Source organism: Lampetra fluviatilis, chromosome 4 (genome assembly GCF_964198595.1).
Source record: "Lampetra fluviatilis chromosome 4, kcLamFluv1.1, whole genome shotgun sequence".
Lineage (NCBI taxonomy): Eukaryota > Metazoa > Chordata > Hyperoartia > Petromyzontiformes > Petromyzontidae > Lampetra > Lampetra fluviatilis.
In genome coordinates this window covers 1250644-1265576 of record NC_136278.1, presented here as the reverse complement: position 1 = coordinate 1265576, position 14933 = coordinate 1250644, and the positions used below count along the sequence as shown (strand labels likewise).

Genomic DNA, 14933 nt, shown 5'->3' with positions numbered 1-14933 from the left:
GTGCTTTTACTGGAAGTTTTTGCAGTTTTTTTCCTGGATTTTTCTGTTTGCGCGTAGTCACTTTAAGATGTTTTCTTGTTCATGTTTTTTTTTGGTTTGTTGCGGTTGCACACGATTCAAGAGCCGAATGGCTCACAGGGCTATACCAAATAAATGAAACTGAAAACTGAATGAATCTCTTGGTCTCTCTGTGTATGTTATGACGAACGGCCAACAGTCACCTCACGTGTTCCTTCGAAGGCAGCGTTATTGACCGATGTTGAGGGGTTTGTTTTATTTACAATCAAGTGAGATAGATTAAAACAATAACAGGGGCACTATTAGCTGAAATTACACATGTACAGACGATCGCAGCGGTACTTACTCAACATAATTTAGAATCCCGAGATTAAACGTCTCTGTGCAAGGGTTGTCCACTCTCTCAATTGACGCACACATAGCAAACACGTAATGACGCGTATAGAAATATACAACATTTAACCTACACAGTATGCATTTGTATATTGAACAGCGGAATAGCAATGCCAACACAACCGCGACTGCCACTCGTGTTATTTTTTTAAAATCGCGGCTGCGAAGAGATCTTCACCCAGCAGTGGATAAAGGCCGGTAATCTGTACATCCCTTTGTCAATCGACTGCTAAATTAAATGTCCCCTCCTGAGGAGATTGTTTGAACAACTATACTTCACCACGCTGGACATTAGGCGGGTTGGAAACGCGTGAGTGATTATAATCGATTATTGTATTAGCAATCACAGCGAATACAGCGCCTTTCATTCATTTTCGAAGTATAAATACAATTGTTTCTCATGACAATAATGATTTTAATTGTGATTTATAAGCCGTTAACCCCGCTGGGGCCTTATCACAGAACCACGCTCTCCAGAAAGTAAAGTTTAGAACTTCGCCTCAGAACACAACAAAATCCCAACATTTTGTCAGCAAAATCTCACGATCGCACACTCATCCTCTTACCGCTTGGTGACGATCACTTTTTTTGTTTTCGTAAAATGTACACGACGTTAATATACTTTGCTTATCTCGATTAAAAAGGAATACATTTAAACCGAGGCGCCCTTTTCGCGCTCGTCCTGCTCGCGACTCCCGCGGGGCGAAGCGGGGCGGTGGAGCCGTTGGGCCTCAGCCGTTAGGTCGAGCAGCCAATCACAAGAGCGGAAGGGCGATGCTACTCGCCTCTGATTGGTCCTCGACGCAATGTCACGAAATTCAAAATAAATAAAAAAAGAAGATGAATCCCTGCAGTCACGAAAGCTTTAAATCGAAATTTAAATAAATTAACGCCTGTGGGAGGGCGGGGCTCCGGGGGTGGGAGGGGCTCCGCGGTGGGAGGGGGTCCGGGGTGGGCGGGGCTCCGAGGGTGGGAGGGGCTCCGCGGGTGGGAGGGGCCGCGAGGTTAAAGGCGCAGCCCTGAAATTTCTTACTCGTGCCGCTGCTGGGTGGACGGGCTCGCTAACTCGGGGAGCGGTGGTGCAGCGGTGAGCGCGCTGCGCCACCGGACCCCGGCGACTCGAGTTCGATTCCGGCTCACGGCCAACACCAGTGACGATTATTTGAACCGGTCATGGGAGTCCACTAGGTCGACTCAGCCTCAAATGAGTACCTGGCGCGGTGTGTAAACATCGCCACTGTGGAGACAAAGGCGGCCGGGCGTGGTGTTGGCCCTCGTGTGCTGTGCCGATCTAGGTGCTACTCTCTAACAGCATTTGCACCAACAGTCCACACACAGTAATGTGACAGACATCAACAAGGATGACAACGCAAAAAGTTGGACTTTAGTTTGAAAATAAAGGCAGGAAGGCGTCAGAATCATTCTTGTTTAAAATCACAGCGCTGGAAACTGAGAATCCAGAACCAAAGAAGTGCAGTAGCCTGTGCGTGTGCGCTCAGCGTGGACGGGTCATCATTTGATGAAAGCGACCACCAAGCCAGCGGTGGAGGTTATACGTTCAGTTCTAGATTTGAAGCTTCCGTGACTGCACGGTAAAGTCACGTTGGTAAAAATAAATAATAAACATAATAGAAATAATAGTAGAAATTAAATAATAAATAACAATTACTTTTTCTATAATTATTTTTTATTATTTATGTTTATAAGTTCAGCTCACCAGTATAGAAGACGTATAAAAGGGACTCAATAGTGAATGAGATGGTAGCCTCTAGTCCTGTACCGTAGTCGTCCACACAATATTTGGGTGTCGTTTGGAGGCGCCACGCCTCGTCGAGCCCAACTCGCGTCGTGATTGGTTCATTTGAACCGTCACTTGTTGAAACCACGTGATTGCGCACGTTGCCCCTATTAAATGTAATATTTATATATTTGTTATTAGCGGTCTTGTCCAATGCTGTGCGATGCAGTTGTGCATGAACGACGCTACATATGTGACAAAAAGAGCTTTAAAGCTCATGGGATTCCTCCGCTGGAAATAAATATTCTGATGTTTAACACGTAAGAGGCTTTTGCGACCAATGTCATGCATAATATAGATTTTTTTTGGGGGGGGGGATTAGATCGCGTAAATATTATTGTGTCGTTAAACCCGCCAACCACCCGACATAGCCAATTAATAAGGTTTGTCACGTAAACAACATGCCGACACACCGGTGTGCTGTACTAGTAACGAATCGGCATGTTCTGTTCACGTGACAACCCTTACTAATTGGCTGTGGCAGGTTTAGCAACACATTTTATATTTCCGCGATCTAACCCAAAAAAAAAACTTGTGTAAAATATTCTGATAAATATAATTTTCAAAACGCGACCAACGGAATTCGCGGAAACCTCCTACGGCGAGCCACACGCGTGACGTGCTGACCCTGCGTCGGACATCTTACGTCGGGGAGCGGCAAAGAACGCCATTGGTCGAGACGAGCAGTGGCGTCACAGACGCCGCCCCGCCCTTCCCCCGCAGCAACAACGCGACGGGCATGCTCCCTACCTAAGATGGCCGCTTGAGGAGGCACGCGCGGCGAGAACAACACAAGAACCACCACGACGGGGTCGCGATTCAAGACGCCAAAGCCGGCACGCTCGAAGCAACGGCGCGCGCGATATCACGGCAATGTCTGCCGAGCTGAACCTGACGGGGGGCGCCAACGCTAAGCCGCAGCACCTGCAGAGCGTCGTGGAGGCGGCAGCGAGGCGTAAGTGCGGCCCGGGACATGCGCCGGAGGCCACGCCGCACACGCGTGCCGAGCACACACGTGTATGTACAGTGCACTGTACAGTAAACAGAGTGGGTCAATGTTGTTTCTTTTAGAACTTCAATTCTCGCGACCTACCACGGTACACCCCACCCCCCACTAGGGTTTATCCCCCACGTGTTCATCAACGCAACGCTAAAGTTGTTAGGCTTGTGAGTGAATTCCTCGCAAATTGGATAGCACCACTACGCTCTAAACCCACTAAGCACAGCGGGGTAAAGTTTGGCCAAACAACCCCCCGTGACCGACACGGCGTAAGGGAAGGCCTTCATCCAGCAGTGCATCGTAGATCGGTGTCGTCGTTTCCGCCGCACGTGTTGTACAGTGGGTGACTTGCGACACGTGCGCGAGTGTGAATAAATGTGTTCGCCAACCGTCAGTCATGTGTGGCGTGTAATTGACTTGATGCGCATTTGAAAGGGGAAGGCAGATTACGGTGAGATAAATACGTTAGTTACCCATAAATGTAATTGTCCGTCGTATTAAAACAAGCTAAATTATAGCATTGCTTGTAATGAAACCGACCACGGGAGGGGGGGGGGCATATGCCCCTGAATAACAGTACACACTACACGATATCGTCCCAGTGTGTGCCCCAAACCTTTCAGAGGCACTCAGATTCAAATGAAAGAGGTCATCACGGCCGAGTGTCGTCCATGTCAACCACACCGCTGCCGTGTGCCAGATGCCAACAGTTGCACGGTCGAAATCGGTGCCAAATTGCATCGTTCCTGCCCGAGAAACTGCACGCAACCGTCGTGTATTGTTCATCTCGCCCCGTGCAGCAGGCATCTCCAAATAGTTTGATGCAAACACAAACCTCGGTCACCCCCCCCGACACACACTTTGTCACCTATCACTGCACCCCCCTCCCCCACCTGTCTGGAGACCCAGAACATCGGTGTTTTATTGATCCTTAGCAGAGAAAATACATTGAATGGTTTTTATCGTTATTAATGTAGGACGCTAGTTAAATATCTTGACATTTTTGCATCTTACCACCCCCCGCTCCCCCCTTGGGAGGTTTCTAAATCTTCCTCTGGCCACGTGTGGCCACGGACCTCATGGAATGAGGTCACGGACCGTACAGAATGGGGTCACGCGCAATGGGTTCCGCACCGCGCATTTAAGGAAACATTTTGTCTTTGTTTCATGTGTTTTGTATTTGCTGTGGTTTTACATTTTTTCCCAGTGGGATATTCAACCGTGGCCATCACAACCGTGGTGGATTTGAGTGCGAAGGGCCAGGTGGGTACGTCGCGGTGACGCGCGCCATGGCGGGCGCACGCGGCTTGAGATTTCGTTGGCACACGACACAAGGAAAATCACGACAACACCTACGATACTTTTTTTATTCTGGCTTTTCGGCAATTTTTTCCAAATTGGTGGTCTCGGTGCCCTGTCGCGAGATGAAGAAGCCATTCGGGGTGGGTGGAGGGGGGAGTGGAGGTAACGACTGTGCCCCTTTGGCCTCACACCGCGTGTGTGCGTGCCTCTGTCCTCCGTGACGGCGTGTACTGAAATTCCAGGCGAGTAGCGCGCCACAACGTTTTTCCCCTGTGTGAAAGCTCTGCTCTTGCGGTTCTGCACAGGAAATCAAGCGACCGCAGATCCCGCAGTTCCTCCTGGAGAATCCTCCAAAAGTACAGGTCCGTGATGGCACTCGCACGCGCCCACCGTCCCGGTGTAGCGGGGGTAACCACACCTGAGCAATCGGTTGCAAAACTTGGTTGCATGCAACTGAATGGTTTATATGTTGACGTTGTTGTGACCGGTCGCGAGCAGCTGTGCGACTGCTCGACCCTTCTCAGCGATCTGCGGCGACGTATATCATCGCTTGCGAGTATGATTGGTGGTGACGGTTCTGAGTGCGCTCTTTCATTTCCTCGTTGCACAACCACTCGCTCAGACGCGGACAATGCAGTTGCAGGCGATTGCATTGCGTGATTTGGGGAAAGATTTGGTTGTGCAGCTTATCGCTCAAGTGTGTACCTGGCGTGAATGTGAAATGAGCTACCTGCTGGCCTAGCAACACGATGCTAACTATCTTGGTTCTTGTCTGTAATTAGCCTTGCGCTCCCTTTGGCTGTGTTGTTGTTGGTGGAGGTGGTGGTGGGAGCTAACTCATGCGATGTTTTTCAGGGCTCAGGAAAACCCTTGAAGATCCTGACGCGGCTGACAGCTATCATCACAGATCCGTCCCATGGGAACAAAATGGTAAATGTGTTTTTGTTCGTACAATTTTTCATGAATTGTGATATCGGTTTGCAGGCTCTTTATAAATGGTAGGGCTCATGTGGCTACAGGGCATATAAAATTAAGTTGTGGCTGCCAACCGGTGGTTTAAGTTTTAGGGTTATGGCCAGCATTACTATGGGAGTTATGGTTTAAAATTTAGCTTTTAAGGTTTAGGGATTAGAGTTTAAGGTTAACCTGCTGGAGATTTATTTTGCGGACGCCTCTTATAAAAAATGTTAAATCAGAAGCTGCATTTGGCCGACGGCCCATCGGTTCCCCAGCCCTGTTGTCGACGGCGTGCGTTGTTTACGGCCGATGGCTCGGCAGAATCACGAGAGCTCCGTGCTGACGAGCGCGCCCGTCTGTGTTGTGCAGCGCACAGGTCTGGAATGCTACGACATCATTGCCGTGATGCCCAAGTCGGAGAAAGTGTTTCACGTGAGTGTGTTAGTGGTGCTCATTAAAAACGCTCGGGCGAGAGCTTGCGGAAATATTTATTCCGCTACATCTCTCTCGCTTCTCTTGTATGTCTCTCTAATCTGTATCTATTTATCTCGGTGGGCCAATATCTCTCGGGGGACCACTCCAAGAGCTGGCTCACGGTGGTGTGGGTGGCCGCCAGTTAAAACAAACCTGTTTCTCCAACGCGCGTGTTTCCGTGGCGAACACCAGATGGCGTGCATGGATCTCGACGTGGACATCATCGTCATCGACGGCACGGAGCGCCAGCCGTTTTACTTTCGCCACCCGTCCGTCCGAGGGGTGAGGACGGACGCGGATGTTCTCTCGCTCTCTGATTGGTCGCTGTTGCTGCTGCTGCTGCCTTCAACGGGATCCAAAGATCGCTCCAAAATTTGAGATTTTAATTTTTTTTACAAAGCAACAACAGAAAAATTGTTGCCACGACAGTCGCTCACGCTTTCCCTCTTGAGAGCCAACATAAGCAGACATCTCTTGTGCGCCTCTGCGTGTAAATGAAAATATTTTTAGTCCATCATCCTGTTGGCTTTCTTTGGGCGAGAATCAATCTGTTGTTGATCTGAAAACGTTGCATCGGGTAGCGGTGAAAACGGGCGGCTCGGCAGACTCACAATTGTCGCGTCAAAAACACTTGCGCTAACGAGGCGGAGAGCGTGGGATTGAGACCTGGTTTCATCCACCAGCGATTGCGCCGAAATTCTCGAATGTCGCATGACGCGTGAACCTCTGCGTCACCGTTCAATACCATGAGATATTGAGCATCTGTACCTAAATGGTGGTGCACGCCTGATCCACTGTGGCAAGATGTTGACGACCTCGCCTGGTATGGAGGAGGTTGTTGGTTCGATCCCGACCCTGACGCCTGCTGTATATTTGGAGTTTGCATGTTCTCCCCTTGGACGCAAGGCAAGTGTTTTTGACACGTCCTCTGGCTTTTCCCTCCACATTTAGAAACATGCATTTACATTTGCATGTAATAGGCCAGGTCGCTTTTGAAAAAGAGCTATATAGCTCAGTGGGCCTCACTTGGTAAAATAATAATACTTTAGTCATCCAACACTTTGGAGGCGAGGGTGGGTGGTTCACGTCGATGTTTGTCAAACTCACAAACCTGCTGGGCTTTGAGAAAGCCAGGAGATGCCAGTAGAGCAAGGGTTTTGAATGATATCTGTGTGGAGCTTTGTTATCCCTTCACACACTTGGTGGGTTTTCTCCAGATGCTTTCATTCATTTCCGCATGAAGCCAAACGCTCCTTATTTAAAAAGGAATTGACCAACAATCTAAAATGTAGCAGGAACCTCCCAAATGCGAGTCTTGAGGCATTGTTACTAACATCCTGTCTTGGCTTACGAGTCGGTGGTGCTGGTGGTGGTGGTGATGGTGGTTGTGTTGCTGCTGGTGGTGGTGATAAGTTGCTTGCATTTTGTTCTGATTGTTTTACTTCGTTGACAATATAGAAATTGTTTCTTTAATTTTGGTGACCCAAATCACTCTTGCAAACGAGAATTTCTCCCGGCCTCTTGAGTTCTCACCTGGTTAAAATAAAACTCGCAACTGTTGTACCTGTGGCACACCACAGGAAAGGAAGTAGAGTCAAGGATGTTTTATTTATATTTATTTTAAAAAGGAGCTGCAAAGACAAGAGAAAAAATGGGAAATTATAGGGAAAGGATGGAAAAGGAACGGAGAAACAGGAGCAAATGTTCAGGAGAGATGAGGATTGGGAGCAAGATGCTACATGAGGACCTCGACGCTGCTGCATGGAAGAGGAGCAGTATCTGTCTTCACAGAGGGGTGGGTGGGGTGGGCAGGAGAAGGGAGGGGTTCAGAGTAGATGGGCGGGGGGGGGCCCACACAGAAGTCACGTGATTTAAGGGAGGCTCGAACTGATGTCGAGAGTCGAGCTTGAAACCGGCGACCCGCGCGTCGCCCCATCGGAGTGCAGGCCATCGCGCGCGGCGTGTTCTTCGAGCTGTCGTACTCGCCCGCCGTTCGCGACGCCGCCGCACGGCGGAGCACCATCTCCAACGCGCTCAGCCTCACGCTGGTCTGCAAGGGCAAGGTGAGCGAGCTGAGGGTACCCACATTTCACCCCACCGTGGCTTGAAATCATTGTTTTGTGACATGGGGCAAAGACACGAAGTGAAATGCGTGTTTGAGCCTTTGTCATGTATGTTGCTCGCTGCTGGGGAGCGTGGCTTTGGGGAGAAAGAGAGATAATGAGCTTGATTGGTGTTGAGGAGGGCCACGGGATGTTACAGAGCTCTGTTTGTTTTTCAGAATGTCATCATCTCTAGCGGCACCGACAACGTAAGTCATCACTTCCATGCGTTTGTCTTACGTTTGATTTATTTAAAGGCAGACGAAAGCCAAAACACACAGCTCTTACCTTGGACATACACAACACACCCATCACACCCCGTCCCTGCGGACCGCAACGTCACATTATTTATGATTACAGCTTGACGTAGTTTACAGAATTATTAAAAGTCACTTAGTGAAATGACCTTTGCGTTATTATGCATTATTAACGCGTGGTGACATCACCTTCACAGCCGTAAATTGCGACCGGAATTCAGCTTTGTAACGTCTCCATTATATGGATGAGTGATGACATCGTTGGTAAAAAAACTGACGTGACATTGTTTGATCACAGCTGAAATTTAGACAAATTAATCACAAAATGAAATGTGATGCGATGGGGTTTTTGTTTTGTGCGTTCATTGGTGATCAGGATAGCATCATCGGCGCACTACGCTTGGCAAGCCTCTTGAACAACAGGCAACTGAAATCCAGATTTGATCCCAGGATCTCAGCGGTGCTGGCTCAGTGTCTCTGACCTCTGACCTCCGAGCCATCTGGTGACCTCAACCAACGAGCTTTTGCTCTTTAATTTAGTGAGCTGCAGAATAGCGTGGCCTGCGGTTTAGTCATCGGTCGTTGGATGTGAGAGTACGGAATGAAGGAAGAATTCACCTCCCCACCCTGGCAATTCCTTGCATTTTTACGATCGTCATGAGACTGACAGTACAAGATGGACAATTCAGACGAGGTGGAACCACGAAGACAACACGAGACGGACAATACTAGCGAGATGAGACGTCGCAAATGAGACGTTTGAAATTAAGCAAAAAAATATTATCCACTTGAATCGAATCGGGACCTCGAATCGTGCACGCATGTCTAATTGTGACATTGCAGAGGGGATGAGTCGATGGGAGCCTGTTCAGTGAGAGATTTGTGGCATCATGCGTGAGTTACTGCCGTCTTTGTCGCTCACTGTGTTTTTGTGCCCCTCTTGTGAAACAGCCGCTCTATCTACGAGGACCCTATGATGTCGCCAACCTGTATCCTTTCGCACAGACGCTGTTTATACCCCCCCCTCCCCCATAGCCTTAATTGGATTTTGAGGCACTCGCTGTTAAAGAGCATAGATTGAGGTTAGAATGGGGGTGGTGTGTGCCTGCAATTGCCCACGCCAGGCCGCTTTTCCCCAGTGCCGATGTTTACACCCCCGCACCAGGAACTAATGTAAGGCTGGTCCGGCCTACGAGGACACTCAGTATATTGGCAGCTATCTCCGTCTACTGACGTTAAACGCTGGACAGAAACCAAACTCGGCTCGCCGGGTTCGTGACGCAGTGCGGTCACCAGCGCTCTGCCCCAGTGTGAGGAAGCAAGGAGGCAAAACAACGCGCTTGTCCCGAGCGCAAGGCTTTTTAATCGAGGAGGAGTTTTTTTTCTTATCTGCAAGATCAGAAGCTCCGGGGCAGGGGGGGGCTTTCCCACTTTAAGAGACAACTGTCGCCACGTGCTGTTATCTGCGGAGATAACAACACGCGTATGTGTGTGTATACACAGCGTTTGTGGAGCGCATTTGCCCCCTCGGGCTGTTTATGACTCAGACGCGTGATTTGTTTTATTCAGAGCTCTCCCCGCCGTTCCGAAATAGAGATGCCGGCTGTGTGTGGAAGCACGAGTTTTGAGAGCGACGTTCCAATTCCTGTGGAATCTGGTCTTCGTGCGTAGGAGTCAGTGCTGGAACAAAGCGTGCCCCTCTCCCCACCCCCGTCCCCGCCAACACCTCCACGCTTCTCCGCACAGACAAAAACGCTCGGGACAGACTCAGGATGAAAGCACACAGCGATGACATTATCAAAGGAGCTCGTGCATGTGTAGCGTTGAAACCACCACGTGAATGGACAGCAGGCGTGCAACAAATCTCCAATTCACACCACCATTCCCTAAGTCTCCCCCAATGCCTCCCAGGGCCGGAGTTTGAACCAGGCCCCGGCTCCAGCGCCTCCCGCTGCTGTTGTGCGAGCAGCCACCGTAACGACGATTCAGCCCGGCACCTCCCCAAGTGCGAGCCGCGGCTCGAAGCCCGGATCCCGACGGTGCTCGCCCAGTGCCTCGAACTGCTGAGCCACCCGGCCAGGGTCTGAACAAGTCCTCCCGTGCTGTGAGCTACGGATTAGCGTGGCCTGTGGTTTTTTTTCTTCGAATGAATGAGATTTGGTAAAGGGAGCAATTCTTGCCTGGCAGAGATTTCGATTAATTGGGTGGGGTGGTCAGAATTAGATTTGTGAATCCTTTTTCCTCTGTTTTTTGACATCGTTTTGCGCAGTTCTGTATGCGTCGTTACGTCAAGCGTAACGGTAGCGTACCGCGTGATTTATTGATGGGATCGTCATAATCATGATAGCGACGATGTTGACTCATGATCGATAATAGCAAATATATAATGACGGTGATGACGTCCTGTCGGTTCTGCTGCTCGTCCGCACGCCCTTGGCCTTTGACCTTGCACCCCTGTGATGGCTAGCGCCCTGCTGTTCGGCCTGTCGGAGAGCGAGGGGAAGAACGCCGTCTCCTCCAACTGCCGTGCAGTCATCATCCACGCAAGTTCGTACCGCCTCTCCCGCCCTCAAAAACCTCATCACCCACCCTCAGAAACCCCATTTCTCCGCCCTCAAAAACCTCATCGCTCGCTTTCAAAAACCTCATCCTTGACTTCCGTCTGTCCTCTTCATCACCATCACTGATTAATGATGGCACAGCCAACTCGAGATTCCCTGCGGTAGTGCGGGGGAGGGGCGGCCCGGACCTCACGACAACACGGATTACACAGCGAGCACAGGGTCGGCCTAGAGAAGCACACGCATCACTCCGCTGTGTTCCATGGGCGTGAAGACGTAGATTGGTCTCGCCTGTGCCTTTGTGATGGTTCAATTTGAGAAAAGTAGATCTTGACTTAAAGCTTTCGTGACTGCAGGAATTCATATTCTTGGGTCTTTCGGTAAAGTGACTTTACTAAAAGACCTAAGAATTTGAGAAAAGTATTGATGTTTAATTGCTACCTTAAGGCTCACGGTTATTGTCATTTCTAAAGAGTCAACAAACGAGACTAGACACAGCAAAGGGGACGGAGCGAGCGAAACGACGCAGCCGACTCGGGACAGTCAAACAGGCACGACAGACTGACGATTAGCTGGCACGGTTGGCTACGTAGGGCGCGAAAGAAGTTCTACGTACGTACAAACGAGACGCAAAGACGGAACAAGCGAGAGACGGTGCCGCACCCGTGAAGAAGAACGTACTGTTCACACGACGCTAACCGGACAAACGAAACAGACGACCAAATGCACCGCCAGGACAGTACGATGAGACGAACACAACCCGACAGATTTTTCCATCAAATAAGAGCCCAATTTCTCATCACAAGCGTTCACCGATTTGCCAGGTTTGAAGTCGTCGCGCGTTTTAACGATAGGCGGCGGTAAAGCTGCAGCCCTGCAACTGCCCGCTGTCGCTGACAGAGAGGGCCTCCGCTCACACAGGGGCCTAGGCGTGTTGGGGCAAGCGGGAGTTACCCACACTTTACTCCACCGCGTGCGCCCTGCCGATTGACCGCGGTTGAACCCATTCACACCGCTGGGTGGACAGACGGTGTGGGGGTGGGGATTTAGGCAACTTTGTGGACGTCTGTGAAAGGGAGCCAAATAGCTCATCGGGTTCTTCCAGTCTTAACGGAGATTCTGATTCTGAACTTCCGCCGTTGTTTCAACTGCCGCGCCTGGAGATGGTAATCAAACTGGCGATCTCTACTCTGCAAGTCAAGCGCTGCTGACCTCTGCCCTGCTGAAGCAGCATGTTTAATAATAATAAACGTTTTTTTTATTTATGCCGCTACGTTTCCTCCTGACGTAGAGCTCCTGATTTATTGCTTTGTGGTTTTGTTTTTTTATTCCAAGAAACGAGGAAGATGGCCAAGGGCGTCATCCTGACGGAGAGACTCGGTGACCCCGGCGGAGGGGAGAAGGACGCCAAGTCGACCGTGGAGGCGAAGAGAGGGGCGGACGAGGTGGAGGAGGTAGCAGCCGCGGTGGCAAAAGACGAGGGGGTGGAGGAAGGACCTGCAAAAAAGAAATCTCGGAAAAAGTGACGAGTTTGGAGCCATTTCGCCACGTCAATCGCGTGACGCGAGAAAAGGCGACCCAAACAAAGTGTTCTGTTTATGACTAAACAATGACCGATGGTACAGCGGAAGATTTTTTTTTATTAAATACATTATTTTGTACTTCTTCCCCTCATTTATTTTAGTTTTGTACCAGTCGTGCCATCGGCGTTGCGTCGTCACGAAGCGTGGTCTCAGAAATCTCACACAGCGGCCCCCGTTGGTGTTGTTTCGTGGGTGGCCCGCAGAAGCGGGTATCTCGGAGCTACTGCTAAGATCCCCTTTTTCAAGCGACCACCGGTCCACACGCGGACACCGTCCCACTCGCTGTGCGTACGAGAGTGACGTTTGTTGCGCGGCAAGTCGTCATATCCGCATTTTGTTATTGTCCGAGCTGTCCAAATTAGGTGCGGAACCAAAATTGAATGTCCCGTCGCTGATCGCCGGGCTGAGGCCATCGGGTCACTACAGAGCGACAGTTTTAAAACTTCTGTAAATATGAAACTACAGGTTTTCACCTTTCAATCCCCTCGGGTCTTATCCAAATAGCGAATTCCTACGTCGGCACTTCGAGCCGTGACGTGTCCGTGGTGCTTTCCAAGAGCTCTCTAGAACCCCCCCCCCCACGTCTCGCAGAGGCTCTCCCGCCAGTAGAGCGCTCCCCTGCAGGGTGTTTAGGCCTACTCTTTCACACCGGTCGTGACGTCCTGGAAGTGTAAATACAAAATAAGCTGCTTGATTTTGTGTGTGTATTTCGAGGGTTGAGTGTTTCCTTCATTAAATAACGGCTGTGTGTACAGTTCCTTCCCGACGTGGTTTCCGCTCTCATCTTTAAAGCGACGTTTGTTGTTGTCAACTTCAATCCGTGCGGATTTGTTCTGTTGCCGGGGGAGCCGATGGCAACCCTAGGCACCGGTCGGAGGCGTGGCGAATACCCGGCCGCCTTTGTCTCCCTTGTGTAAACATTTACACTGCGCCGGGTACTCGTTTGAGGCTGAGTTAACCTAGGGGAGGCACCTCCGATTAGCACGTTTGGCTACGTACGGTGGGAAAAAAGTTGAACTCGGGTCAGCGGGGTTCGTGGCGCAGCGTGGCGCTAACCACCACCCCTCCACCGGACGAATGAACAACACGGCAATATATTTCACTCGTGAACAAATGTCGAAATCGGTTAATGACACAACAGGCGTCTGAACATTTCTGCATTTAGGGGGGGGGGGACTGCGCCCCCCCCCTCCATGCCCTCCCCGTCCTGCCCGGGCTTCTCCCGGCCTGGTGTCTGAGAAAGTCTGGACCTGAGCATCCTCGCGGGAGATCTCCTGCGTGGAGCGCGCCGTCTCCCGCGCTCCAATCACGCCACGGTTTATTTGTACAATCATTACTGTCGCCGATTCAGCAGCAGCAGCAGGAATTGAGTGGACAACACCCAACTAACAAAACAAAGCGTTACAACAAAATCACTCGCGAATGGCTCTGCCGGCTTTCCCACCAAACGGTTTCATTAACCCAACGAGAGAATATTCTCGGGGTTTAGTCTCGGCGCAGTTTTGATTATTTTGAGTTGTGCGCGTGAATGGCGAATTCAAGCAAATTGAAGAGGCGACTCAATGGACGGCAAAGCCACTCGGGCTGTCTGTGTGTGCGCGCGTTATACAGAAACCATTAACAGGTCTTGAACAACTGCGTACACGGTTATCTTGTCTTAACATCAAAATACATTCGAGCAAATGTGTGGCCCGCTGACAGGCGGAAGTGACACGGGAGTGACGGCCGTGGATCGGGTTTCGTCCTCGTTAGTACTCGTCAGCACGGTTTAGCCGCCAACTCTCGATGCTTCAGTGTGTGCATCTGGGAACCCATCGATGCCGACTCGCCACTTCCACGCTTACAGGTCCCATTGGCTGAGCTAATGGCGACAAGAATCACGTCTGGAAATGACGAGAGAGACCTATCGCAACAGAAACGCGTGGTTGTACCGGCCTGATCGTGGTTGTGGCGGTGGTGACCATTGCCATGATTCTGATGATGACTGATGCTGTTGATATGATATACGTAACAATGTGTACGTGAGACCGCATCTTACAAACGCTGTAGAAACCGGCTATAGTTCTTGTGTAGAGTAGAGGAAGCCAGTCCAGAGATCGAGGAGTCTCGAGTCTAGACTTGGACAGGGTAGTAGGGGGGGTCGACAGCACGGATGACTGGGGGGAAGGAGTATCAGACCACGGCGTGGGGAAGCAGATGTTGATGATGGCGTTGGTCAGCTCCCAAGTCGGATTTGGGTCAAGCCCTCTGACACATCACAGCACAGCTGCGTTAGATCATGAGTATTGTAGTTGTTGCCGCCTGTGTTGTTATTCATATGCGGCTACGTGGCGAGACGGATTCCCACCAAGGAGAACTCACCCCTGCCATGGGAACGTGGACATTCACCACAACAGCAGCACACAGAGATGAGTGGCACCGGGATGATTAGTGGTCGGTTATGGAGGTGGTGGTGAGTGGGGTTGTGAGGATCAGGGTGGTGAGTGGT

The 14933-nt window shown here is 50.5% G+C and overlaps 2 protein-coding genes across 2 annotated transcripts in view; one reads left to right on the top strand and one right to left on the bottom strand.

Moving 5' to 3' along the window:
- The window catches only part of KIF20B (kinesin family member 20B), a 37725-nt gene extending 36631 nt beyond the window's left edge, over window positions 1-1094 (bottom strand). The window contains exon 1 of the mRNA XM_078855301.1: window positions 978-1094. The gene's annotated coding sequence lies outside the window, so the exon portion shown is untranslated. The remainder of the gene's footprint in view (window positions 1-977) is intronic.
- A 1806-nt stretch (window positions 1095-2900) lies between these two features.
- RPP30 (ribonuclease P/MRP subunit p30) lies at window positions 2901-13205 on the top strand. Its single transcript, XM_078855300.1, has 11 exons — window positions 2901-3164; window positions 4417-4472; window positions 4817-4873; window positions 5367-5441; window positions 5838-5900; window positions 6135-6224; window positions 7889-8005; window positions 8224-8253; window positions 9253-9290; window positions 10769-10848; window positions 12198-13205. The coding sequence occupies exons 1-11, from the start codon at window positions 3083-3085 to the stop codon at window positions 12386-12388; spliced, it is 879 nt and encodes a 292-aa protein (XP_078711426.1). The 5' UTR covers window positions 2901-3082; the 3' UTR covers window positions 12389-13205.
- The last annotated feature ends 1728 nt before the right edge of the window (window positions 13206-14933 follow it).